At 41.4% G+C, this 26386-nt stretch overlaps 1 protein-coding gene across 1 annotated transcript in view; it reads right to left on the reverse strand.

The window, feature by feature from the left end:
* SND1 (staphylococcal nuclease and tudor domain containing 1) overlaps nt 1–26386 on the reverse strand; it is a 410101-nt gene that overhangs the window by 236318 nt on the left and 147397 nt on the right. The window contains exon 11 of the mRNA XM_020914889.2: nt 26033–26122. Within this exon, the coding sequence (XP_020770548.2) occupies nt 26033–26122 (90 nt within the window). The remainder of the gene's footprint in view (nt 1–26032; nt 26123–26386) is intronic.

A 26386-nucleotide genomic window follows, 5' to 3' on the forward strand; every position in this document is an offset into this window, starting at 1 on the left:
ACTCATGGTAAAGAAACACCTGCTTTTGTAGTTATGACTAATGCCTCTGTTGAGTATGGTGTTATCAGAAAGTGAGCAACTGATAGATGTGAACCATTTATGTTTATAAGCACAGACAAAAGCTGAAATCTCTATGTCCCACTAGGACATCATTTAGCTCTGGCATGTCTCAAATTAAAAGAATTTTCACAGGTACACTGACAAAAAATTATACATTTATGTTGCAAAGAAAAGGAGACATAAGCAATGATCCTCTCCTACCTCTCCAACCCAGCCTAGATGTATTTGGTAACACCCCCTTCAAAATCATTGTAAATAGGTGCTAAGGCTGGCTGTTTATTCACATGTATTTATATTGCTTTCTCTGATCTACAATCACCCTTCCCAACTCCCCCACAGAGTCAGAACTATTTTGAGCATATTTCATTTTCATCAATGGAACATGAACCTCCATGGCTTCCCAACCTCTATGATGAGCACAGAATCAAGAAGTTCTCTTTTGTTTCTGACAAAATAAAACCACTACTTCCCACCCCCTTATCGGATGGGCAGATGCATTCATCTGTTTTGAGAGGAAAGGTAAAACCCAACTTCAGATGGGGCCTGTGGAGATGCTAAGAGTCTCTACCTGACATTAGGCATTCATTTAGGTGGACATCACTATTTCCTGATAAACACTCAGTTTGGTAAATATTTAATTAGAAGCATACCCAGGCATGAGATTCACAAGTAAACGTGAAAACATTTTATGTAAGAGGTCATTAGGGCTGGGGGCAATGATTTCTAGAAATAGTGATAACACCCTGACAAAAACAGAACATTAACATGGTCAGAAATGAGGCACGGTTTATGTATAAGGTAGATAACAAGCACATATAAAATCATCAAGGAGAGGAAGTTCTGACTGTTGAAAATATTTCAAGTAACTCTGAGGAGGATCAGAGATGAACAGAAACCACTCTTTTCAAGTAACCTCACAGTTACAAGTATTTTCATCAATGCTCTTGATTCCCAAGTCCTTATAAACCTACAGATGCATCTGAGAAGCATAACCTGTGTTTGCGTCAGTGTTCTAACCATTATCTTACGCATCATGGTATAACTCATCCCAATACCTAATTGTCATACTACACTATCCACACCCAAGAATGCCAACGGCCCCCAAAACACTACTGGGAACTGTCACGTGGGTCCCCTTCATGTCTCTTCTTTCTTGTCCTCAGAGCCACCATCTCCACTGCCTTCCTCTGGAGGGTGAAGGGTGAGTGTGGGTCTTTTTTCTCCTCTATACAAGTGTCAGTCACAGTCATCCGTGTCCAAAATTTCCAAGGTCAGCAGCAGTCAGGGGAAATTAAATCACTCCATCCAGAACTCTCCCTGGAGGAATTCCAGCCACACAAGCAGCACAAATGTACGGAGATACTCATGCCTTTGTGTAGAACACACACAATGTCACTCAGTCGTGAGAACAACAGCTATAATAAGACTAAGACGAGAAGCACAGGGATATGAAGGAAGGGTATTGGCTTAATGGCATCTCAGTCATACTACTGGAGGAAAAGAAGAAATGCTTTTAAGACATGGCTAAAAACAAAAAGGTTAAATTATATTTTCTCCACAAATCTGTGCCAGTCTACAAAGGAAAAGGCCACTCACCAAAAGCCAAACTGAGAAACTGAAGCTCAAGTATGCGCAAGAGTTCTGGTCAATTCCTAATGCTTTGGGGGCTGGATATTGCAAAATCAGTTCAGAAAAGCCACCCTGTGTCCACCACAGTTCAGGACATACCTATTTCTCCAGCAGGCCCACAGGGTGGCACTTAGAAGTCATTCAGACGAAGGAAACAAATATATACTCAGGTAAGTCAATGAAAGGTGAAAGAATGGTAACTTGGACAAAGAGAAATGTATGGTGACCTCAAAGGAGAAATATAAAGAAAAAATATAATTCTTAAGGAATACCTGCCAATGGCACAAAGAAAAACAGCCCAAAGATATAGCTCTTCTGTTACATAAATTATTCTTGGTTGTGTTGCTAAGAAAAGATTCCAAGATAGTCAGGTGTTACCATCATAAGCCTTCCTTTAGACTACCTTCCTCTTCCAGCACTGCACACATAAGATAGAGGCCTACTAAATGAAACGAAGCTCCCTGATCAAAGGCACAGTGTGCAAAGAGCAGAACACCTGAGGTCGGGGTCTGAAACTACACACAGACACTGATCAAAGACCATCCTGATTGCATCTGTGTTCACTTTCAAATCCAGGTCCTTAAAAAAAAAAAAACAACCCAGTATTCGTATATGCACACAGCCAAGTCTCCAGCCCACACATACATATTAGGAAATTAGGTGGTTAGCACTGGATTTTAAACCTAGGTTAAAGGGACCAATTACAGCCTAGATTCCTGAAGTAAGCTACCTCTCAGCAGCTGTACAAAGAATTCCTCTCCCAGACTCACAATTCTTCAATTTCCATTACTCATATAGAGACACAAAGCAGATATTTCTCGAGTTCTTTAAAAAAAAAAAAAATTAAAAATAGAACTGCCATAAGATCTAGCAATTTTGGGTATATTCAATCCAGGGTCTCAGAAATGATTGTAGCCTATATTCACAGCAGCACTACTCACAGAATCAAAAGGTAGAAGGAATCCAAATATCCACTGATGAAGAAACAAAATGTGGTCAATGGAATATTTTTCAGCCTTAAAAAGGAAGGAAACTCTAACATATGCTGATTTGAATGAGTCTTGAGGATGTCGTGCTAAATTATATAAGCCAGTCACACACACACAAAAGAAATAACGCATGATTCCACTTAAATGAGGTACTCAGAGTAGTCAAACTTCAAGAAAAAAGCACAACAGGGTTCCCAGGGCTGGGGGCAGGCGGGAACAGGGAGTCATTGTTTAATGGGGATAGTTTCAGTTTTGCAAGATGGAGACTGACTGCAGGAGAATGAGAATATCCTAACACTACTGATTTATACACTTTAAAATGGTTAAGATGGTAAATTTGATGTAATGTGCGTCTAACAATTAAATGTGTGTGTGTGTGTATTTTTAAACTTGGGGTATTCTACCCACATAAACCAGGCAGAGCCCAGACTACTCCAGAATCTCCGAAGAATTCAAGAGCACACTTCTATCACTTTCCCAGGAAAATAGATGGTTACCCACAGGCAGCGGTCATTAGAAGTCATCTCCAAACCCATTAAAAACAGAGTAGAAGCCTCAGTCATGGAGGACAAATCATTCTATCTTCCTAGGATATGAAATAGTTATTTTTCTGCTTCCTAAAGAAAGCCAACTAAAGCCGCATGCCTAGGTACCACAAGTCTAACTAGATGGACCTGTGTCACCAATTCTTAGAGGCAGCTATAGAATGGGATGGAGTAGTAGTCTATAGCTCACTCTCTTTCTATAAAACTGTCACACAATTTTGGAAGTCTTGTGCTCTGACACAAGCCCTCTATGAGAAGCAGTTCTCTGTGGAGGTCCGTCTACACTTCTGGGAAACTTTTGTGTTCCACCATAATCCCCCACCTCTACCTAGTTCTCCAGTTGAATTTAATCCCTGTTGTCCATGCTCTTATCTAATCAACATTCAGTTTTCATATGCATCTCTAAGCGGCAATTTTACTGTTGGCAGAAACCTAAATGGGTACATCTTCTGAGGTCAAACTGGCAATTGTATTAATATTTAATATGCAGTGTCTTTTGACCTGGCAATTTCACTTCAGGGAATATAGTTCTATAGAAACAAAGATGTATGTACAAGCATTCTGTCCTTTGCATTCATGGCGGTTTAACACAAATGCATAATTACAAGTTGTGATCAAACTCTCGCACTAGCCCAAGTTCCAAGTTGGCAGTAAGCATGGCCATTTTTTCCCTATTACAAGCATGCCTTGATAAATATGCTGTAGCTGTTGAAAACAAGGGAGATCTGTATCTTCTGCTATGGCAACGTTTTCAAATTTTAAAAAGCAAAGACACAATGGTAGCTATAATCTCATTTGGGGGAATTCAGGGACATACTTAGAAACAATCTGGTGGAACTTACCTAACACTGTCACAAGGGCTTACCTTCAAAGGTATGTGTTCAATTTTTCACATCATAAATTTCTAAGATTTAAAATTACATTTGAAGGAGAAAAAGGTAAGTTAAAAATATAAACCAGTGGTAGATGGGATAAAATAGACAACAGAAACACGTATTTTAATTAAAAAAAAAAAAAAATCTGGCCTCCTCTAACCAGATTTCAACGTTGAACATTTATTTCTGACTAATTCCCAGGATGATTCCAGGGTCACCACTCAGGCCAACCAATAAGGATGATGCAGGGCCAGCAGAACACTGCTAGAAGGACACTTCCGGGTGCCCAGTGGTGCACTGTTTCCATGGCAGGTGGGCATCGCTATCTGCAAATGAACTGCCAATCTCACTGTGTGCTGATAATGATGCTGCCGCCGCCACCTGCCTGCCATATGTTTTCCCTACTTGTCACGTAACAAGGAACTGCATTTTGGCACTCTGATCACTGACAGACAAGTCTGATACTACTGGTCCATGTTTGTTATATCTGCAGCACTCCCTATAGCTGAGGTAGCTACACGATGCCTCATAGGATATAGGACATGAAATACCACTTTACCAACTGACCACACTAAGCACCAACATTTTACAGTAGACTTCCCCTGCTGTTCTTCCTCTACTCCTACATCCATGAGCTACTCACTGAAGGGTTGTGCGCCATCCTCAATTCACGCCCTGCAACCCTGTTTCCCAGTAGTAGAGAAGAAAGACAGATTTCCTACTCCGATAAACCAAATTCATTCTCTCTCCCTTCACCATCACGGTACAGTCAATAAAGGCTGATGACAACCCAGGGGTTTCCATTTTTAGCTCTAACATTATGTGTGTGTGTGTGGTCATTCACTTCAGTCATGTCCAACCCCACGGACTGAAGCCCGCCAGGCTCCTCTGTTCACAGGACTCTCCAGTCAAGAATACTGGAGTGGGTTGCTGTGCCCTTCTCCAGGGGATCTTCCCAACTGAGGGATTAAACCCACGTCTCCTACATGCAGGTGGGTTCTTTACTGCTGAGCCCTCAGGGAAGCCCCTAACATAGCGCACAGATCAGCAAAGGGTTAAGAACTAGTGGTGATGAAACACTGTCTCACAGCAGCAGATAATCTGAAGGTGATGAAGTATGACAGAACATGTTGGGTGTACCACTAAACTGCCTCCACAGTCACTGCTCCTATTAGTAGAACTTCGGTCTGTTTGAACCAGCAAGTATCAGTTTAAGGCCTGTTGCCACATCTAGTCAACAAATTGGGAACTAGTTTCCAAAAAAGAAGGCAAGTAAAATTTCAAAACCTGTTATTATCTTCTTAAGCAAAAGACAGCGAACATACAAATGTGAAATCAATCAAGCATGTGAACCAAATGTCTTGCTTTTCCATTAATAATGAGAACATAAAGATAATTATCCAAAGCACTTCTATGAATTAGCAAATCCCTAGACAAGTAGATGCTTCTCTTAATGAGGGGACTCTTCACACATTTCAGCAGCCACCCCCATCCCCACTCTCACCCACACTTAACTCACTGGATAAAACGCCAACCAGCAATAACATCAAGAAGGAAACACCAACTACTCCTTGTCCATTCTGCCAACAGTCAACAGTATACCAATTTAATAAATTTCGTTATATCCACAATGCTGTGCAACCAGCACCATTATAATTCCAGAACACTTTCGTCATCCCAAAGAAACCCTTTACTCACTGAGCACTCACTCCCCAACCCCTGGCAACCACCCATCTACTTATTGCCTCTTCCCATTTGCTTGTTTTGAACATGTCCTTTAAATGGAAACATACGATAAGTGGTCTTTCATGTCTCACATCTTTCACGTGGTATTATGCTTTCAGGTTCACCCAGGTTGCTCCGTATGTCAGTACTTTATTTCCTTCTATGGCAGAGTGTATATAATGTGTTCATATACCATATTGTGTTTATCCATGAAAATATACTTTTGAGACTGCAGCCATAACAGCAAGTGCACTGAGAACCACTTTAATAAAATCTCATTATAATGATAAAAATAATCTTATTTTTTATAACAAGAAAATATAACTGAGAATCAGCTGAAAAAAGAAAGGCTCTATCTGATGCCATATGCAAAAAAGCTACTATCATTAACACAAATAACTAAACAGTTGGAGTCAAATCACATAAAAGAAATATTTGAATCTCCCAACCTGTCTGGTTTAGAGAACTTCAACCAAATCCATGTAAAAAAAATAAAAAAGCACCACTCTCTCATGAAGAGGAAGAAGAAATCTTTCAGGGCCTAAGTCTTGGGTAGATGGTCCAAACAAACAACCAGACAGCCATTTCCAAGTAAAGCAATCTTCTTCCCAACAGATCATGTGATCAGGACAAACAGCACAGGCACTCAGGCACTGTTTAAAATGGCAAAAATGATGCAGATACCATCTATGGTAATATTCTTCCAAAGCATGAAATCTCTGTGACGCTTTAAGCCTCCCACTGGCTGCATTTGCTTTCCAGTTTCCTTGCACACACTCACTCACAATGAACCAGACTGTAACACGGTCTCAAGGATCCTCGGATCTTCATGACTTAGCCTGTTTGAATACATCCTTGATTTCCACAGCAATGTATCACTCTCTGACGGGTCACGTGAGCTCGTTTCTATGTGATGATCTACATACCAGCTGACCCAATTCCTCTCCAGCCTGCACCAATTGCACAGCGGAAAATGAACAATGAATTATTCTACAGCACAGAAGGACAGGAATAAACAGAAAGACCCAATGAGCCCTCCTCCATAACTTAGCACAGATTTTTTTATTCTTCTGCTACTAAAGAAAAGTCCCCATGTCTTTTAGCACATAAGATAAACTCAAAATAGGAAAATTGGTTTAGTCATTACATAACTGTCTGAGCTATAAATTTACTAATCTGATCATCAAAAGACCAGCCTAAGAATATCGTGAGGATATTTAACAATATTCTGCCACTGTAGCATCACCACAGAAGTTGAGACAAGTCTGTGGGAAAGAATTTTAAGCTAAAACTTCTAGCAGGTCTAGAGGGTAACAGGAAAATGCCTGGTGAGCATATGTAGAATCCTGATAGAAGCATCTGGATTACACAACAGTACCAACCTCCAAACACTAGAAAATCAGCAACTGAGGAATCCATCTATAGCCAAGAGTTTATTGCAATCAGTAGCCAAGATCTTTAGGCAAACCACCCCAAAGAGAGACTTCTTGAATAATCTCAAAAGAATGGTCTGAAGCCCAAACATTTCATTTCATTCAAAACATTTCAGAACATCTAGTAGGTGTAGGAAATAGAAATCAAACTTACTGCATTACAAAAAGGGCAGACAAAACTGCAATATATACATGCTAAATTTCATAAATATATATATATGTATATGAATGAAATCAAACAGGACAGTAATGAATATATTAAAAAAAATTTCAGATTCCTTAGGTGAAAAAGAAAGTATGGTCCATAGCATATTGAATATATTGTCTATTTTCTCTGTAAAAGACACACCAAGATGCACAGGCATGTTTGAATCAAATGAAGTGACCCACTCATACGTACATCCTGCGTAACAAATGGTTGTAACGGACAGAGGCTAGAAACAGAAACATTGAATACAATGAGCATTCTATTAGTGACATTTGATAAAAATTCTTTTGAGTACATATCACAATAAGCATAATACAGTAATCACTAAAATATCCAATGGTAAGTATGAGGCTCAAAAGTCTAGGAAAAAAATCCCATAGTTAATAGGAAATGACAGGCACGTTAGAGATTACCCTAATCTGGAGCAGATGGGGGGAAAGAGAAGAATTATTGGGTTGGCTAGAAAATTCACTTGGATTTTTCCATAAACTGTAACAAGAAACCCCAAACAAACTTTTTGGTCAACCCAATAACTGCATTGATCTAACAAGCAACTCCCAAACCTAAAAAAAAAAAAATGAATATAACCAATTTTTAATAATTCTACAATATATTGGTAATCTATCTTTGAGAATTTTTTTTAAAAATACACATTCTCGATTCTCTTGAACACTGTGAGACTGTATTTCAACTGTTTAGAGGTGTCTGGGCTGTGAAGCAGGGGGAATTAATAACATTAATAACATTTGCAACATGACAGTTATTCAGGAAGATTATTTAATCTGTCCAAAAATTATGCAAGAGGGGTCTCTTCTGCAATACAAAATGGCTAACTCATACAATTTGGAACAGGCTAGCTTATTATAAGGACTGAAAATGGAAGATATATCTCAGTAGTAAGTTACTTTTAATGATTAAAATTTTTATTACATTGAGATTATTTTTTTATTCCAACTCTTAGTTAGCTGAGCTTTTAAGGCATAAAGTAAAATGAATGACTTTATTTTAAATCAAATCAAAGTAATCACAGTTATTACCTAGGGCAAGCATACACCACTATGTAAGAAAAAGCAGATTCAGAGGAGTTACGTGAATTAACAAAACTTAAACAGCAATTCAATGAAAGTTATAACCACTAAATCCTACAAGTAGAAGTTGAAATTACAAAAATAGTAATCCACAATAAAAAGTCATTTCAGTAAATTAGGTCTGTTATATGCCTGGAGAGATTTACAGTCTAAGAGCCTAAGGTCTTGCAAGTCTGAGATGCTACCCTTAAATACATGATACAGTGCAGGTGGCTGAAGGAGTAATCCATGAGAACGCTGAGAAAGACTTCCAACTTTGGTTATTGTTTCTGGTTTTCTCCACAACTATCCAGCTTATTGCCATTATCTCCTGCAAACATCTATTCTATTGCTTAGTTGCTCTAAAATAAGGGAATAATAGAAGGTTAAAATTAAGCATTAAGGACTAGACTAAACGAAATCTATGAAAAAAAAATAAAAGCCCGAAATTCAATAATTAAAATCTCAAAAAACAGATGTCTGACTTTAAATGAGAAAAATCTAAGAGACTTAAAAGGGGGGAAGCTATTATACTTCTTAAATGGCCAAATCCTATGTAAATAAAGCACTCAACATCAATGAATAGACATTATATACAAATTATAATTATATATAAATTATATATAAATAGAAGCTTTTTTGCCCTTAACTTTAGATCCTCCCACATGGAGAAGCCTGATTTTCATGCTAGTTAATCTAGCTGATTATACAGTATGGTATGTTTATCAAAACATAAAGCCATAGCACCATAGTTCAAAAAAGTTAAGATGAACACAAATAGGTGAATTATCACACAGTCATGAAATAAAATTACACAACCACTGCAATTATCACTTCAAGAAATTTCATTTAAGTTTGTGAGGAAATGTTCAGGTTATGCTGTCAATTGACATATAGGTTTATTTATAATCTGTGTACATATGAATCAAAGAAAATCTCAAAATGCTAACAGTTCTTTGAATTACTTTTAATTTTCTTTTATACTTTCCAAACTTAATACAACAAACATACATTGTTTTTATAATCAAACAAAAACCACAGAAGGAAAACAAAAGATCATCTTAGTTATGGTGTGGTCTCAAGTGATAATAGTCACATTCACCAAAAGCATAACCTGTGTGTCACTGATAAAAGGAGAGGCCTGGTTTCCCAGGTCCAGTTCTCCAGCAGGCTTAGAATCAACTGACTTGTGCCTGCAGGTTCCTACTTCCCCATTTTCAAAAGTAACTTACAAGTCTATAGTGATTGTGTACCACATTCCAAAAACCAGACAAAATATTTGGTAAATACTTAACCTGAGAAGAAAGTCAATGGGGTCCCTCTCAAAGAAGAAGGGTCAAGAATGAGATCTGAAAAGCTTTGCCAAGTGAAGAACTAAGGAAATAAGATGATCAACAGTAGCAAGATGAGCAGACCTACTAGAAACGAAGACACTCCACTGCTCAAAAAGGTAAAATACCAACGGGAATGCAGATGGAGATTTGTATCTGTGGAAACTGCATAGGAATCCATCTTTTCCTAGCAGTGGGAGTGCTACTATGTGATGACAAGACTAGCACAAATAAAAATGAATGTAGATCAGAATTTACATTCTAGGCTATACAGTCAATGTAAATCCTATCCCTAAATTAGTTAGTCCTTAGAAGAACTGGCCTGCAATGGGAGCGGGGCGGGGCGGGGGGGCGCGGCGGCATGGGGAGAGAGACCAACAAATGACAATACTGCTGAGGATGTACCTGGCCTAATTCTTTTTGATCAATTTTGGTTAATATGCACTTTATTGTAAAAAGGACATCATTTATAATCAGTGGAAACCTTAAGGGTAACACTATGGAGAAATAACAATATGACACGAACTCATAACCCGTTTACGTACATCTTTTAATAACGCCAAATTTTTACCTCATTTTGTTCTCTTATTTAGTATTAGGATAACTTATTAATTGCTCTGAGAAACAAAGAATCACTCTATAATACAAAGAATAACAAATCACCTGAAGCATCAGTGAAGTACTTAAGATGTGCTACCTACAGGGTTAGGAACGAACCTGTTTCATAGCATTATCACAAATATAATCAATCTCCGAATTCAACCTTTTAAAAGTAAATCAAAGTGGCAATAATATTTTAAAGTGTTAGATTAACTGAGCATTCATTTGGGAGTTGAAAAGCAGGACATCAAACATTTATTTCTAACTGATGATGAAACAGCTGTGTTTCTTGGATAGGTAAGTTCAGGAGACAGAGACTTCAATTTGGGATTTCAAGTTTGAGACTCTCAGAGAAACTGGGGAGTAAAAAAAATGCTGGTTGGGGCATACTTTGTCCTTTATTTAGCTTACTTTGGGTCATGGAAAATTAAGTTCTCATCAGATCTCCTGCCAGTTCCCATGGAAACTATCAAGCTATAAAAAATGCACCAGGCATCTCAGAAGAGAAGCAAACTGGATGTGAAGAGTTCTCTCCAGGCCCTTCCTTCCCCAGGCCCACTCCCACTTCCTCATGAGTCAGGCAGATACAAGCCAGGGCCACTGAGCACTTGGGGGTCAAAAAGGTTTTCTTAAAAAGAAGGGAAAGCAACTCAGTGTCATCTTCTTAAGATTGGTTTTCAAGCCAACAGAGGCCGAAGAAAATAAAATGAATGGCCATCTTCCTTTTCTCTCATTCAACCTTATCAGGACACAGAATAGAATAAGTTCACATTTTGTCATATTATATACTGCTCCCTGTTCTTCATTTTCCCAAGCCCTGACTCAGTAGTTTGCTATTATCGATTGAGCTCTTAAAATGTGCCGAGCACTGCAGTAAGTACTTTCCATATATTACCTCATTTAATGCTCATGACAGGACTGAATTAGGTAATGCTACCCCAGAGATTCAAACCCACGTCTTTTTGCTTCCAAAAGTCCATGTGCTAAACCACGACAAATAGCCAAAAGTAGGATATTGACTAAATACTCATTTGATGTTAAATAATAAAAGTACCTCGTGTAAGAGTCTATTTAAATGACATAGGGAAACCATCATATTGAAGGTTACAAAACACTAAGTACCATATAATTATTAGCTAAGTTGAAAATTATGCAAATACCCAAATGCATAAAAAGAAGATTGGAATAATACATACTTAAGTATTAACAGATGCTATCCTGGGTGGTAGTTTCTTTTTGAACTTTTCTTTCAGAAATATTTTTTTTAGTGTGAATAAGTGTTGCTTTTGTCACTGATAAAACAGGCAGTATGTGTTATTTATAGCAAAGCAGCAAAACCAAAATACACAGTCATACAGAATGGACATTCTCCCCAATATTAGCTGAATTCATAATTACACTTTCAAGTAGAAAAATTATGGTCATAGAGAAAACTAGGTTGAATAACAACAAAAACTCTTTAGTACTTTTAAGTACATGAAAATGAAATACAAATGCAAAGATATCATTTTGGGCAATATATATAAAATTTTAACTATTTATGATACTAGTACTTGAAGAATATACACCCACAAACACATCTGTCTATATTGGCCTAAAATATCTCTGGAAAAGATTTACAAGGAAATGATAATACTAGTTATTTCTGAAGAGGTAAACTGAATTGCTGAAGGACCAGGGTAAAAGGGAGCTCTCTGATTAATACAGCCTTTGTCAGCATTTTGACTTTTAAATGTATTACCTACTCAATTAACACAAAAAGTAAGACTAACGCATCCCCACACACACACAAGAAAAACTTAAAACAATGTTATTGACTTTCCAACAAATGCCTAAAAGATATGTTAACTAATTTAAGGGTCTGCCTATTTTATACAATAATTTGTCAAAAATATCCTGTGTTTCCATATTGGCTTTCCTGCCAAATGACTTCAAAATGTCTCTTTCAGCAAATGAAACAACAAAGAAGATTTAGTTTCTTGATTTGACTTTGAAAGTCTTCAGGAGAATAAAAAAAGATGCACGGCTTTATCCATATACGTCCTTTCTAAAAATGAAACCTCCATCTATTTTTTTAAAAAAGTAAAGAACATGTTATATAAAACAACCAAAAAACGTTTCAAATTATGGCTTCCTGGCTGTTTAAAAATTAAATTTAAAAAGTATCTTTGCCTTGTCATAGATACATATGAATGCAAAGAGGAATCTCTGCAAGAAAAGGAAGAAAGAAGAACCCCCAAATCAACCTGGACACAAAGGGGTGGAGGACAGGGACAACGGCTTGCAGTCGGGAGAGAAACAAATCCAAGTATCAACTGCAGGAAGGAGGACCATGCAGAGAAGACACACCCTCCCAGATTTGGAAGCAGGTCCCAGTGTCAACCAAATAGTTTCTCTTTTCTTAACGAGTACAATACCCAAGCATCCACAAGATCTTGTGCTCGGGGTAGTACCGAGCTGACCTATCACTGGAGCACCTAGCAAGCACACACATACCCTGACCCAATCCTGCCTAGAAGGGGTGACCAACAGTTTCTTCCTCATGCATGCTTTCCCTTTTCCAAAAACAGAGCAAGTGACGGTTCAAGCAGGCAATTTAAAATGTACACAGCACCACCTAGCCTGTCAAATTCTATGCTCATCTGAGAAGGCCCAAGCCCACGGAGAAACTGGAACCGCCAAGCAAACCGAGTGGACTTGCTCAGACAGAAGCTGATGCTTTGTCAGCTTTGGTCATCAACCAAGTTCCATGCTGCTGGGAGGAAGAACAGAAACAAGAAAAGATGACATTTAGCAAATCACTTTTTCCCTGTTAAGGCCAGAAAGGTCCCAGGGATCCAGCGCAATGGCCAAGTCAGACAGCACGGCAGATGGGCATGTGAACTGGGACGGGAGAGCTACAACAAGCTTGGAATTCTGACACTGTTTGTGTTGTGGGTCTGAGCACCTCTGAGGAGGGGGATGGAAAATGGAAGGCAGAAGAGGCGGGAAGAAGGAAACCACCAGAAGGTTAGAGACAGAAGGAAAGGAAGAGGGAGTAGGTGTGTGAAAAGGAGAAAATATGAGAGGCTACCAATACCACGTTCACTCTCAGAACGGCAAGGGAGACACAATAAATCCATCTAGACTCAGTGATCGTATTACCCTTTTCCCTTCAGAAACTGGTTAGCGACCACCAAGCCAGCAGCACTGAAAAACAGCAGTACAACTTACCCTTGTCTTTCATCTTCAAAGCCTCCCAAGCTGTGGGGTTCAAACCACACACAGCCTTCTTTCCCATGGCTGTCAGCGCCACTGGCAATGGAAGAAACTAGTAGAAAATGTGAAAAGGCTCTGGGCTGCCTCAAGGGGTCCGTCATTCTGACACATTTGGTTTCCAAAGCCATGTTCCCCAAATGTAGCAAGCTGACAAATGATAGAGGGAAACAATCAGCTGAAGACACAGGTTCCAGAAAAGGGAGAAAAGAGGTGCTTTCCCCACTGGGAAAACTGTGACCCCAACCATAACAGTTTAAACTTTAAACTTCAGATGAAAAGACAGAAAAAACACTCTGACCGGAACAGTAATATAAGTATAGCGGGAAAAGAATGAATTCAATCTCTGAGCTTTCTCTTATGGAAGCAGAAGTCTGGTAGGTTAAGGATAATTAAAGCCACACTATATAGGGGGTAGAGATTTATCTTCACACATTTAAAAGCACCTCTCAAATCCTGTGTTTGGCTACTGCAGGTATTCACATTATATTGTTATTTGAAGTAAAATACGTCTTTGGTGTCAAAAAATTAAACTCTAAGGACTATAAAAAAGATCAAGTAGATCAATCAATTCAGCAAAAACAGGGCAAAAAATGTTCACTCTCCCTTTGCCAACAAGGAAATTAAGGAAATAAAAGGAACCATAATCCAAGGTCATGGGGTTAAGTGAACAAGGACTAGGTGTACTTCACGTCCTTGGGTACCAGGCAATGGTGTTTTCCCACCTCTGGCCCAGGCAAGGGAAATTAGCCTGCCCTTTCCCCTACACAGTGATCGGTATTTGGGTTGACTGTATTCACAGGAAAACCCGAATGAACTTTTTGGCCAACCCAGGAGATGCCCATTACGTCAAGAGAGTCTCATCAGAGATACCAGGATGACCAACGATCCTTTCTGGGTTCTTAAATAAGATCTTACAAAGGCAGATTCCTTTGTATATTACAGATCAAGAAAACAAGGCAGACTGGGAGAAAGAAATTCACTCAAGTATAAGAATTTGAAAACACACAATCTTCAGCTGTGTATCTTTCGGCCTCTGAGGTCACGGAAACGTCCCTCCTGTTCATTGTGATGCAGGCTGACAACCATGGATGCGGCTGCAGGGCTGCACTTGAGATGCTAGTTTTTATTTCCATCCTGAGGAGCTTACACGGTTCCACCCTTTGTGCCCTATCCCAAAAGTTACTCCTAATGCAGCGGGCTGCGTCCATCGCTTCCCTATACCTGCACACCTGAGGAGTCACAGCTGCTGAAATAACCACACCCATTTTACAAATGGAGAAACAGAGGCAGTGAGAATGCGTAGACCATATGGTTGGTTAGGGATGCATCTCTCAGCTCTTAAGACTCACTAGGAGAGTGAGTCTTACTAGGAGAGTAAAGAAGTTTCTGCAGCTCTCTAGCTGCATGTGGCAAGATTTCACCAATTCCTAATCAGGGCCCAGGTCACTCCACTATTTACTTCCCTCCTCTCCTCCTTTCCCTCGAGGTCTATATTATAATAAGGTTGGCTTCCTTGGTGGCTCAGACGGTAAAGCGTCTGTCTGCAATGAAGGAGACCCGGGTTCGATCCCTGGGTTGGGAAGATCCTCTGGAGAAGGAAATGGCAGCCCACTCCAGTATTCTTGCCTGGAGAATCCCATGGATGGCACAGCCTGGTAGGCTACTTCCAGGGGGTCGCAGAGAGTCAGACACGACTGAGCGACCCCACTCACTCACTCAGGTGTCACGGGTTTACAGGCCCCCAGCAGGAAAATCCCACGCTCAGCTGGCCTCTCCTGCCCAACAGTCCTCCCCACCTCCTCCCCACATCCAAGTCAGCCTGACAGGCTCTCAGGAGCCGGGCTCAGCAGCAGCCTTCCAAGCTATAAGGCAAGCCATACGTCGCAGAAATGGCCAAGTGGAGCCAGTCAGGGACTTATTTATTTCCAATTCATCTGGACTATGTTGGGGAAGATGGACATTACCGAGCCCACGTCCCTGGGAATGAGCACGGCAGGCAGCAGTCAGGGGCCATCAAGCATCTGTCATTCAGAGGTTTAAAATCATAATGAAGGATTCAAGTGAAAAATATTCACTTACTGCCTACTAGTTGAGTAAGCCCCTCTGTCAAAAATCGTTTTTTAAAGAGAACAAATTACAAATGCTGCACAGGTTTCAAAAGGACGCAGAACGGCCCCAAAGTAGACCTGCCGAACCAAGGAGTGACTGCTCCGGCTGCCTCAGGAACAGCCCCGGGGAGGGGGCGCCTCACAGAAAACCAGCACACTGCCGGTCAGGGGGAGTCATCAGTTCATAACTACAACTCACACCCAGGAAAACACACGAGAAACATCCTCATTCTACCTAATCGTAAGGCCATGGTTTTTATCTGTCAGACAGAGCTACGCCTAAAGTCTCTTTGGAGTGGGGCTCGAGGTCTATATTAGAATGAGGAAATTGAAGAAGACAGGTGACAGAAAAACCATCTGCCTAGCTCAGAGCTATGTGATGAGCTTTCTACATCCCTTCTCTATATCCAAAGACTTACGATTTTTAAGAACTGCCAGGTGGAGGACAAATTCCACTGCTTCTGTAGAGACTTATTACTGGGGGATCCCAATGTGATTCCTGACATCAGGAGCTGAGAGCTGAAGAAAATGTCAGACAGGCTCTTTGCCCGATAGGGGTGGGGAAGGGAGGTCAGCTCTGGGAACGGATACTCCAGAAACCAGCACAAGGGAATGACAGGTTGGAGGGCCCCAACATTACACAGGGAGCCAGGAATAGAGGACCGTGCTAAGATCCTTACAGAAAAAGAAGTGTGAAGGCAGGAAGCTGTGAAAGGGCTCGGCACATCGATGCAAGGGTGAGAAGTTCTTTGTGATGTATCATATGGAGGGTAGAGTAGGAAGTGAGACTGGAAATGGAAACATCCCTAAATGACATTATGATATTTTATACACAACCAGCTTTCTTTTCTCTTCATTTAAGGAGGCAGGAGCTTTCCTGCAGGCATCTAGGTACACGAGAGTCTGTGAGGTGACCATGACTGCCCACAGAAAGCAATTCTGACAGCACTGTGAAAGACGGCAGAACTAGAAGGAGCAGAACCACTTAAGACAGAGTGCAGTAACTGAGAGATAAGGAGCATACAGACTCATAGCCATGGGTAGCACTGGGAAAAGGAAGATTTGGAAGTGATAACTGTGGCAGAATGAGATGTGGAGATTGCCGATACTAAAGTTTGGGATGATGGCTGGGTGGTGACAATATTTAAGACCACCAAAAGGTACCAAGGCGGTTTGTGGGCACAGAAGAAAATCACATGGAAGCCAAAAACTACATTTTAGACCTAATAGCTGACACCTATCTCCTGGCATCTGGATCTGAGGATCCAGTGTTCAGCAGGTGGAAGTACATCTGAAGGCAGAGAAAGAAGCAAGGGGTGGAAATACTCATATGTAAGAGGCCGCTGATGCCACTAAGTGCACGAGGTCACACGGCAGGGGGGTCCTCTCCTGTCTCTGAAAGACAACTGTGATCTGTACAATTCACATTAATATTAATCCAATCCTGCCAAGAGACACGTTTCTTATCTCACCAGATATTCAAATCTGTTCTTATTCAACTTTGCACATTTTGATGTAATCTTATCGCAGTTAGACTGCAGGCAGCTTGCGACAGAGATGATACTTTATTCACATTTTACCTCCCAAAAGGTACCCAACCACCATGAGGCTTTTCTGGACTATGAGTTCCATGAGCACAGGTGTTTCTAAGGTTCCATCCCCAATGTCTTGAACAAGGTGTGGTACTATTTATTGAATAGTGTGGAACTATTCATTGAATAATAAAAATGAGTTGATTTCACTAGGCTTCCTCTTCTGGCTTTCTTATACTATCAAGTGATGAGGCATGATCAAAGCTTTAGGGGTTAAGTCGTCAAAGAGAATAAGTCTATTCAACCTTTGTCTTCAGAAGAGGGCTACCTGCTCATTAGCCCAGCCCAGTCCAATCACTTTTTACAGCCAGAAGAGGAGGGAAGGCAAAGCCATAGAAAAATTATCCAGTCCAAAAAGACTAGATTGAAGACAAAAACTGTGATTCCTATAGTGCCAGGAGAAACTCAGGCACAGCTCCCGTGGCCCACACCTACGCAAGTGACCTGTTTCATGTGGCGCTGCAGACCAGGCCTCTGCTAATTATTCCTAATGTCCTATTCATCAGTCTTAAATGGGATGAGCATAGTTCATCAAAAGCTCCTGCCAGAATGATTTCTCCCAGGGCGTGCCATATTTCAAAATGCTAGTGATCAAAGTCGAAATGATGGAAGCCCTGTGACTACAGCAGCCTTCTTAAGTAGACATCGGCACTCATTCTTCAAGAAAGGGAAACAAGGCAGAAGTCTTCAGGTGAGCCTGCCAACAACACTAGAAATGTGCTCAAGTAATGGTTGTCGTAGTCATCTTTCAGTCGCTAAGTTGTATCTGACTTTTGCAACCTTAGGGATGGTAGCCTGCCAGACTCCTCTGTCCATGGGGTTCTCCAGGCAAGAATACTGGAGTGGGTTGCCATTTCCTTCTCCAGAGATCTTCCCTGATCAGGGATCAAACCCACATCTCCTGCATTGGCAGATGGATTCTTTACCACTGAGCCACCAGGGAAGCCCAAGTATTGGTTATTCTGTATCAACTGTCAGCTGGTCTGGAGATCACAGGCATTAAAGCCTGGGAGAAGAAAGGAAGGAAAGAAAAAAATGCAAGAAATACAAGACAGGCAGGGGGTCAGAGGTGAAAGAACATCAACATTAAACCCCAACTGATGGATTACTTTTCAAAGGAGCTTATCACTAAAGTACAAAACTGAAGAATGAGAACTCCAGTCAGGAATCAACTGGCCAGATAAAGAGGCTAACCTACATTTTCACTGTTTTACTTTGCTAGGGTTGCTGTAACCAAGCACCACAAACTGGTTGGCTTACAATGAAACTGACTGTAACAATCTGGGAAGCTTCCGGTTTGAAATCCTAGCCTCTTCCCAGCTTCTGGGGGCTCCTGGCACCCCCCCTGGCATTCCATGGCTTAACCCCTTCTGCGTCACTTCCATCTCCATCTCCATTGTCCTATGCCCTTCCGTCTGTGTCTTACCCTCTTCTGATGAGAGCATGGGTCTTTGCGTTTTGACCCTACCCTAAACCAGTAGGATCTCATGGTAACCCATCACATCTTGAAAGACTATTTCCAAATAAAGTCACATTCTGAGGTTCCAAAAGGACATGAATTCTAAGGGGACACTACTCAGCCCACTACACCTATCATCATGAAATCACCAGGATAGACTGTCCAAGCCAGCAGTCCTTATGGGGTAGAACTGCAACGCTTATCCGCCTGCCAGTGCAGGAGACCCAAGAGATGCAGGTTTGATCCCTGGACCAGGAAGATCCCCTGGAGGAGGGCATGGCAACCCACTCCAGTATTCTTGCCTAGAGAATCCCATAGACAGAGAAGCCTGGTGAGCTACAGTCCAAGGGGTCTCAGAGAGTCAGACACTACTGAGCACACACACAGGAATATCTGACAGCTTGCCAGAGGAAAGGTAACTAGTCAATGGAAGCAAGAAGGCAGTTCTAGGTATCAACAAAAGACCTTGATTCGGTAAGAACAAAACCTTTGCTCAGATTTTAAATGCATTAATACAAGGAGTGCATAGCCTTTGAGTTCACAACCATATGACCTCAATTATGAAGCCCTAAGACACCACTTGAGTCACCCAACTGTAACGAATTGGAGGAATTTCCACCTTAGAACCAGACAGTTGTTCATACTACCCTTTTGTACACCCACAAGTTGTCCATGTCCTTAGGAAAGATACTCAAGCAACTGGAAATATTAGCCTAACTTTCTGGACACATCAAAAACAGAGGCCACAGAAAGAAATCCTAAAGAGTCTATGCCTAAAATTTGGACTCACTACTTTGGAATGATGTCTGATTTTGCAAATATACCAAAACCTTTCTTCCTAGAAAATTTATATGTACTATCCCTATACAAACCCTTAGAAGATGAAACTACTAGGGAAAAAATATTGTGAGAAAAGATAACAAGAGTTGGGTTTGCTTCCCAACAGAGCACATCTGGGTAGTCTCACTTTACTCTATTCCACACACTGTAAGATATTCTATACATTATCACTGAGCCCAAGCTCAAAAGAAGCTATTCGCTGTAAACCAGGAGGTATAGGAAGTTGGAAGATTTGCAATTCAGCACATTTTATAGGGTTTTTTGGCACATAAGGGTTATTTTTAAAGTAGGGAAAAAAAGCCTGTCCTCTCCCTACCCCCAAACACAGCTGAGCTGATTCAGCACAAATCTCCCCCTAAAATAAAAGCCCAGTTTGCAGAGAACAGGCATGGAAAGTTCCAGCCCCAAGGACGATATTTCAGGATCTTGGTTGAAAAGATCAGGAGTGGGTGGCTTAAGACAAGTCAATTGAGAATTAGTTATAAAGGTAAGGACTCTTACCAGAACCTACGAGCAACCTGGGAGTCCAGGGAAGAAGGTCTCTAAATCAAGTAAGGTCTAACAGTACCCAGAGACAGGAGATCTTGAGGATCCTGGTGCCTAATAAACCATTTCCCACAGGTGAGCCTACAGAAGAAATTTCCAGGAATGCAGTTTCAATGGCTGGTTTCTTCATTTATATAAGATGTCCTTTCTGAAGAAGGCATAAGAATATACTTCATACAAATACCACACTTCACCAAAGAGCTACGTGCTCAGCTCAACACCCTGACGGTCCCTAAAGCACAGAGGTGCTCTGCCCCACCTACAGATAGAACAAAAGCAAAACCTCATCAAGAAAGCTCTCAAGTGGCAGCCAGGAGAATGCTACCTTGCTGGGAACAACTGAGTTTCCAGAAACTCTACAGTCATTTCTGTTAATTACCTACACCAGACAAGAGAGCTGATGAATCCAGCCAAGAGGTCAATGGCATCTCCAGTGACCCTTGGTCTCCAGTGGCGCACTGACATGCTCCCATCCCGTCTAAGTGGGAGAAGTCTTACTCGGAAAAGGCATGGTCAGAAAACACGAGCCAATTCAAAACATCTCGATTTGGTGAATATCTTCAGCCATTTATTCAAAAAATTTACAGCCACACTGATGGTAACAGCTGGCACTGAGAAGGCAAGGACAAGCAACCTCGCATAAACCTGTCAATTTAAATCACAATGCATTCACAACCCTAGGGCCTGGTTTGATCATTAATGTAGAGAACTTTTCCATGGCGTGAGTGAATCACATTAATATGAAGTGAAAAATGTGGAGATGACAAAGGAAATGTTTATAAAAACCAAGCTAAACTGCATCAGAGGTAATTAAGAACAAGAATCCCCAGACTGCCAGCTCTGTACTTAACAAAGGGGATTAAGTTAACATACAGCAAAAGTATATTTGTGACGCAGCCTGTGAGAAAAGTGAATGAATTCTCAAGGAAGCCCCACGCCCTTGAAGAGCACCCACCGGCTAGGGTGAGTGCTGCTTTGGCTGAGAAGGCTACACGGGGTCTCTTCAGGGTCCAGGGCTCACACAGGGGCTGCAGCACTGAGTGTGTTCCTCAACCTGGGGCGGGGGGGCCCTGCCGAAGATTAAAAATAAAAAGAAGTAACCTGCCCTTTCCCTCCTCCCAGAAGCCTCACCTCTGCCAGGAGATGGCAGAGAAAGTAAAATCAAGCTCCACACTGGCTTAACACTGTTTGTTATGACCTCACATTGTCTGTGGAACTGAAGAAGATCATGTAATCTGACACGGGCTTCTCGGAGGAGCAATCTGAGGAAACATCATTTCACAGGGACATCTCAAAGACTCATGAGATAATGTCTAGAGGGCTGAAGGCATTCAGAGGGTTGATCCCTGGTGCTCTGACCACCTGCGGCTATCTGTGGACAAGTATGCTGCGGCGGCAGAGAATCAACTCCTCACAGCAGGGAGGGTGTTATACACAAGAACGGTTGTACCCCCAAAGCACCCCAACCCTGGCCATCTTCACATCAGTCAGTACACACAACAGGAAAGCAGGCCTTTCCGGATGCCCTTTATCATCGGAATCATCATTAAAAGCATGGACATCTGGGGTAAGTTTCGGTTTCCTTGTCTATAAAATAGGAATGATACATATATCTTTCAGGGGAGAGGTGAAGATTTTAAAAAGTGAAAACAAAATTCAGTGTTTACCAGGAAGAAACAACTCAATAAATGACAGCTCTAATTTTTTAAGCTAAAATGAGCATTATATGAAGTGCTGTTAAAAAACAGGTCTTTAGTTCATGCTACATACATATTGGAATGGCATGAAAATCACACACAGGTAGCCACCAAAGAACAAATGAGCTGTGTCTTCTATAGTAGACTTAGACATTCAGAATATTTTATCCCAGAGAAGCAAGGCTATTAACAGTGCTTGGGTTGCCAGCCTGGCTCATAAAAGCACATTAACTCAGAATAGAGATAATATCGTTTACATACTACACCAACCATTCTAAAAAGCGAGAACAGATTTTTCATGAGGTTCTGTCTTGAACCTGCTGGAATTGTTAAGTCTGGCACACATGGAAATCATTCCCACCCACCCCCCAAAAGCTCCACACCCCCAAAAATCATGACCCTCAAGTAAAACAGGCTTCCAAAAAAAGAACAATCTAAAGCAATAATTCCCTAATTTATAGCCTAATAACTTTCCAAATGTCTGCATTTATCAAGAAAACTACCTAATTTCGAGTGCCTAAAAAGAGTCTGCATAGTTTACAGAACAAATTTTAATGACATAAAAAGCACACAAAGTCAGCTACTGGTTTACAAAGGAGCCTCATTCCCCAATTTACTTATTCAATGAAAACAGTAGTAAAATCTTTAGGGAATAGATGAACTGGTGGAGGGTAGGGGTAGGGGTAGAACTTCTAGAGACAGGACAGCCTGGACTGAGCATCTTTCTACTGCCAGGGCTGAAGCTTCATTACTTTTTGGAATTTCATTTCATCCACCATTTCCGACCCTTCAATGGTCCAAACAAGTTACAACTTTGAATGCAATGGTTCCCATGGTGACAAAAATTCCACAATCAAGGGATAGAAGTTATAGTGATTCACATGTCATTTGTAAATGCTGTATTAAACAGATTAAAAAATATTTAGAGATTCTATGAAATAACTGTGGAAAATTCCCAGTGAAGATTCCCAGCTACCATCACCTTATTCCACTGGAGCAAAATGACTTAGACATACAAACTCTTGCTTTCCCAGGGCTGACAGTCTCTAAATATTAAGGAAAAAAATACACAGAGAAAGAAGCTGCTCTTGCGATCACAACAGGACTGTAGCTCTGGTTCTCTTAGAAGGGCATCACAATCTCATCATCTTACACAAAGTAAGGATGACATTCTGGAAAACTAAAGGACCTGCTGAAGTTACCAAGGATTCCACGTGTCCACTACACTGGGACCATGAAGAACCCCAGAAGAAATGAGTAAGATAGTTCTCTCCTCCATGCATATTCCCTGAGTCAAATCTGAGTGAATGCACAGATGGCAGATGGTAAACAGGGGATGGGGAGGGCATTCGACCAGGCAGTGTGGCAATTCAGACAGCTTCTGAAACTCTTCCAGGATACACACGTATTCTACCTCTTCCTCAAACCACACAAAACACAAACATGCACACAAATATATACTCTAACATAAGTGCATACTCATTTTGTGGAAGTGGGTATCAGGGTAACACCCAAATCTGGGCAAGGGCAAATTAGTTGCCCATCAATTCACATCTCTTGACCTCACCTGAAAAAGTCAGGCTATGCTAGATTCTACATGAAAGCAGTATCATTAAACAAAACAAAATCTTAATAGGCATCTGGAAAAACATGAATGACTAGTTTTATGCCGGATTCTCATCCATGAGAGGAAAGGCAAATAACATTCCCAGCTCACAAATGATAAAACCAAGACTCAGAGAGGTGCCTGGTTACTTTTTAAGGCATTAGCCAGAATTAAATCTGGGGAGTGAACCAAAGTGCATTTCCATAACTGAAATGGAGGCCACTGAATCTAACAAAGCACTGCACCACTTTACCTTCAATCTTATTTCTCTACATTCTAGAAATCCCTCCAAACTGTCTTATTATAGACTCTCTGGGATGGTCAAATAATAGTCTGGGCAGAGAAGATGATTTTTACCTCCATTATCTTGCTTAAGCTGTGACAGGCAGCCCTAATCAGCTTCTGTGCACACAGGCACACACAGGCCCGCATGCACCCTCTCGGTGCCTCTTAATCACTACATGCTGCTCTCAACAGCTGCAGAAGTCTGAAGGGAATTGGCAGAAACGTGTGATGATGTGCGGGCTATCCCCTTGAGGCAGCCACTGCCCTGTCTGCTCCCAGACTCCAGAGCACATGGGTGTTTGCTGTTGCAACTGATGGGCCCAGAAGACAGGCAAGTGGTTTCAGGTGGTGAGTCAGGAAAAGCAGTTTGCATCAGGAATGTTCTAGCCCAGCAGAGCTAAGCTGCGTCCTTCTCCCTATGCGGGGATACAGTATTCATCATTTATACAGTGTCACCGTGGGGGACAAAACTTGGGCTCAGCACAAACAGAATCCAATCAACTCTGATGCAGAGGAACCAGTAAATGAGGTTTCTCCCACCAAGAAGGAGACTAATTGCTTAAGAATTGCCACCAAATCTGACACTGGAGGTTAGTCCTTTTATCCTGAGACAGAGGACTTCACAAAGGCCCAGCAGGCACACAGTGTTTGAGAGCAGGGCCGTGGACTAACCTAAAACCATTCAGCAGCTGCTACCCTGAGCTGTGATCTATGCTCCCAGAGATGAAGCAGAATCGGGAGGGCAATATTCAAACCAAGCAGGTGGAGGCCATAACACAGGCCACACAACTGGCTGCCCACGAAGTGAATATGCACTGCCTCCCCTTTCAATGTGATTCTTGGATGGATTTCAATAGATATGCATACGGGGGCTGGCGGGGTGGGGAATGGGATTCCTTGCTTGTCTCTATGCCATTGTTTATGAGCCAGCAAATGAGTGATATGGTATCAACTTGGTAAAATAGAGATGTTAGACATTCGATCAGATAACAGGAGATCTAGAAATTGAAAAAGGCTTAAAGCCATCATTCGCACTACACTTCATGAATGAATACAACATTCTGTCAAGTTTTATACAATGACAAATGAGCCTATTTTCTGAAGGAACCTGAGGAGATTTAATACTCATGTTAGGGAATCCAGTTTGGTGTCTCTACCTCAAAATTAGCAATTTCATCTTATGCCCAGCTTCAAAATCTCTTGTTATAATTTATCATTCTAGTGACTATGGTATATAATAAAATGGCTTATATTTATATTTATTTTTACACTACTTTGACAAACCTGTCACAACTCCCATCATTTAAAAACCTGCATGGAGGTAAAGAATGCTAATATGGCTTCGACACGGTGAAGCCAGACTTACAACCAAACGGCCTGACCTTTCTGAACCCACAACAAAAGCTGGCCAAAAACATAACATTTTCCTGGGAGAATTCCCACCAAAACAAAGTAAGGAGTAAGGAGAAGACAAATCACAGTTCTTCTCCACAATTTTCTCTCAATTACTGAAGGAAATACTCCCAACTCATTCCCTCTCTTTAGCCAGGACACAAAGAAATGCCCGGCACAGGCAGGGTGGGGAGGTCAAGGGAAGTCAGCAGAAGGTCAGAGGTTAATGATCCACTCAACAGAACGGCAAGTTCTGCAGCTCCTAGAACATTCTGCTCCAACAACCCAAGGAAATGCCCTCTGAGGGCCTCTGGGCTCCACCAGAAAGTCTCCCCAAGAACCACCAGGAAACCATGCTCTCTTCCCCACCAAGGCAGGCTCCCTCTTCTCCACAGAAATAGGGAAGGCAGTACAGAGCAGCCACCTTCTTTCCCCAGCAAATCCCACAGCCCCAACTTTTAATGGAGGTGGCTAGAGAGAAGTAGAGAGCCAAGTGAATGGAGCTCAGGGCAATATGCAATTACTGAAACTGGAATTGAGCCTGGACCCTGGAAAGAACTCGCCGTGAGCGCCTTGGCAATCACACTGTGGTCAGGGCCCCAATTTTAGACTTCTCCCGAGGGATGTCACTTCCTGAGACAGAGGCACGCCTCTCTTTCTATCAAAGCAAAATCACTTGACTTGGGGGCGGCAAGTCATCTATCTGCTGGTCTCTGGGATTCCGTCACAAGGGCCCAGCTTAAAACAACACACAACTATTCACAAATAGGTTTCTGTCATCGCTTACCTTCTTCCCAATGAGCTTCTTCCGCAGAAATTCCCGGGCTTCAAACATGTACGGAATGTCATAGAGGGGGCGGAGTTTCTTGTTCTTATCCTTAAAGCAAAATAAAATATCACATCAGGAATGGGAAATCAAAGCAAAAACTGACACAGGAACACAGCCAAGAGCACAAGATACAGACAATGCACCTGAAGGAGGCTCTATCTTCCAGTATCACAAATATTGAATAACTGCTGGATACACAGTGAGTGATTAAGAATTTGGTTGCTTTACAGGGAACAAAATTATCTTTCACAAATGACAGGCTCAAAAATAAGCAATGAATTGTTTACGCAACAGGAAACAACCTAAATGTTC

Source organism: Odocoileus virginianus, chromosome 1 (assembly GCF_023699985.2).
Source record: "Odocoileus virginianus isolate 20LAN1187 ecotype Illinois chromosome 1, Ovbor_1.2, whole genome shotgun sequence".
Classification (NCBI taxonomy): Eukaryota; Metazoa; Chordata; class Mammalia; order Artiodactyla; family Cervidae; genus Odocoileus; species Odocoileus virginianus.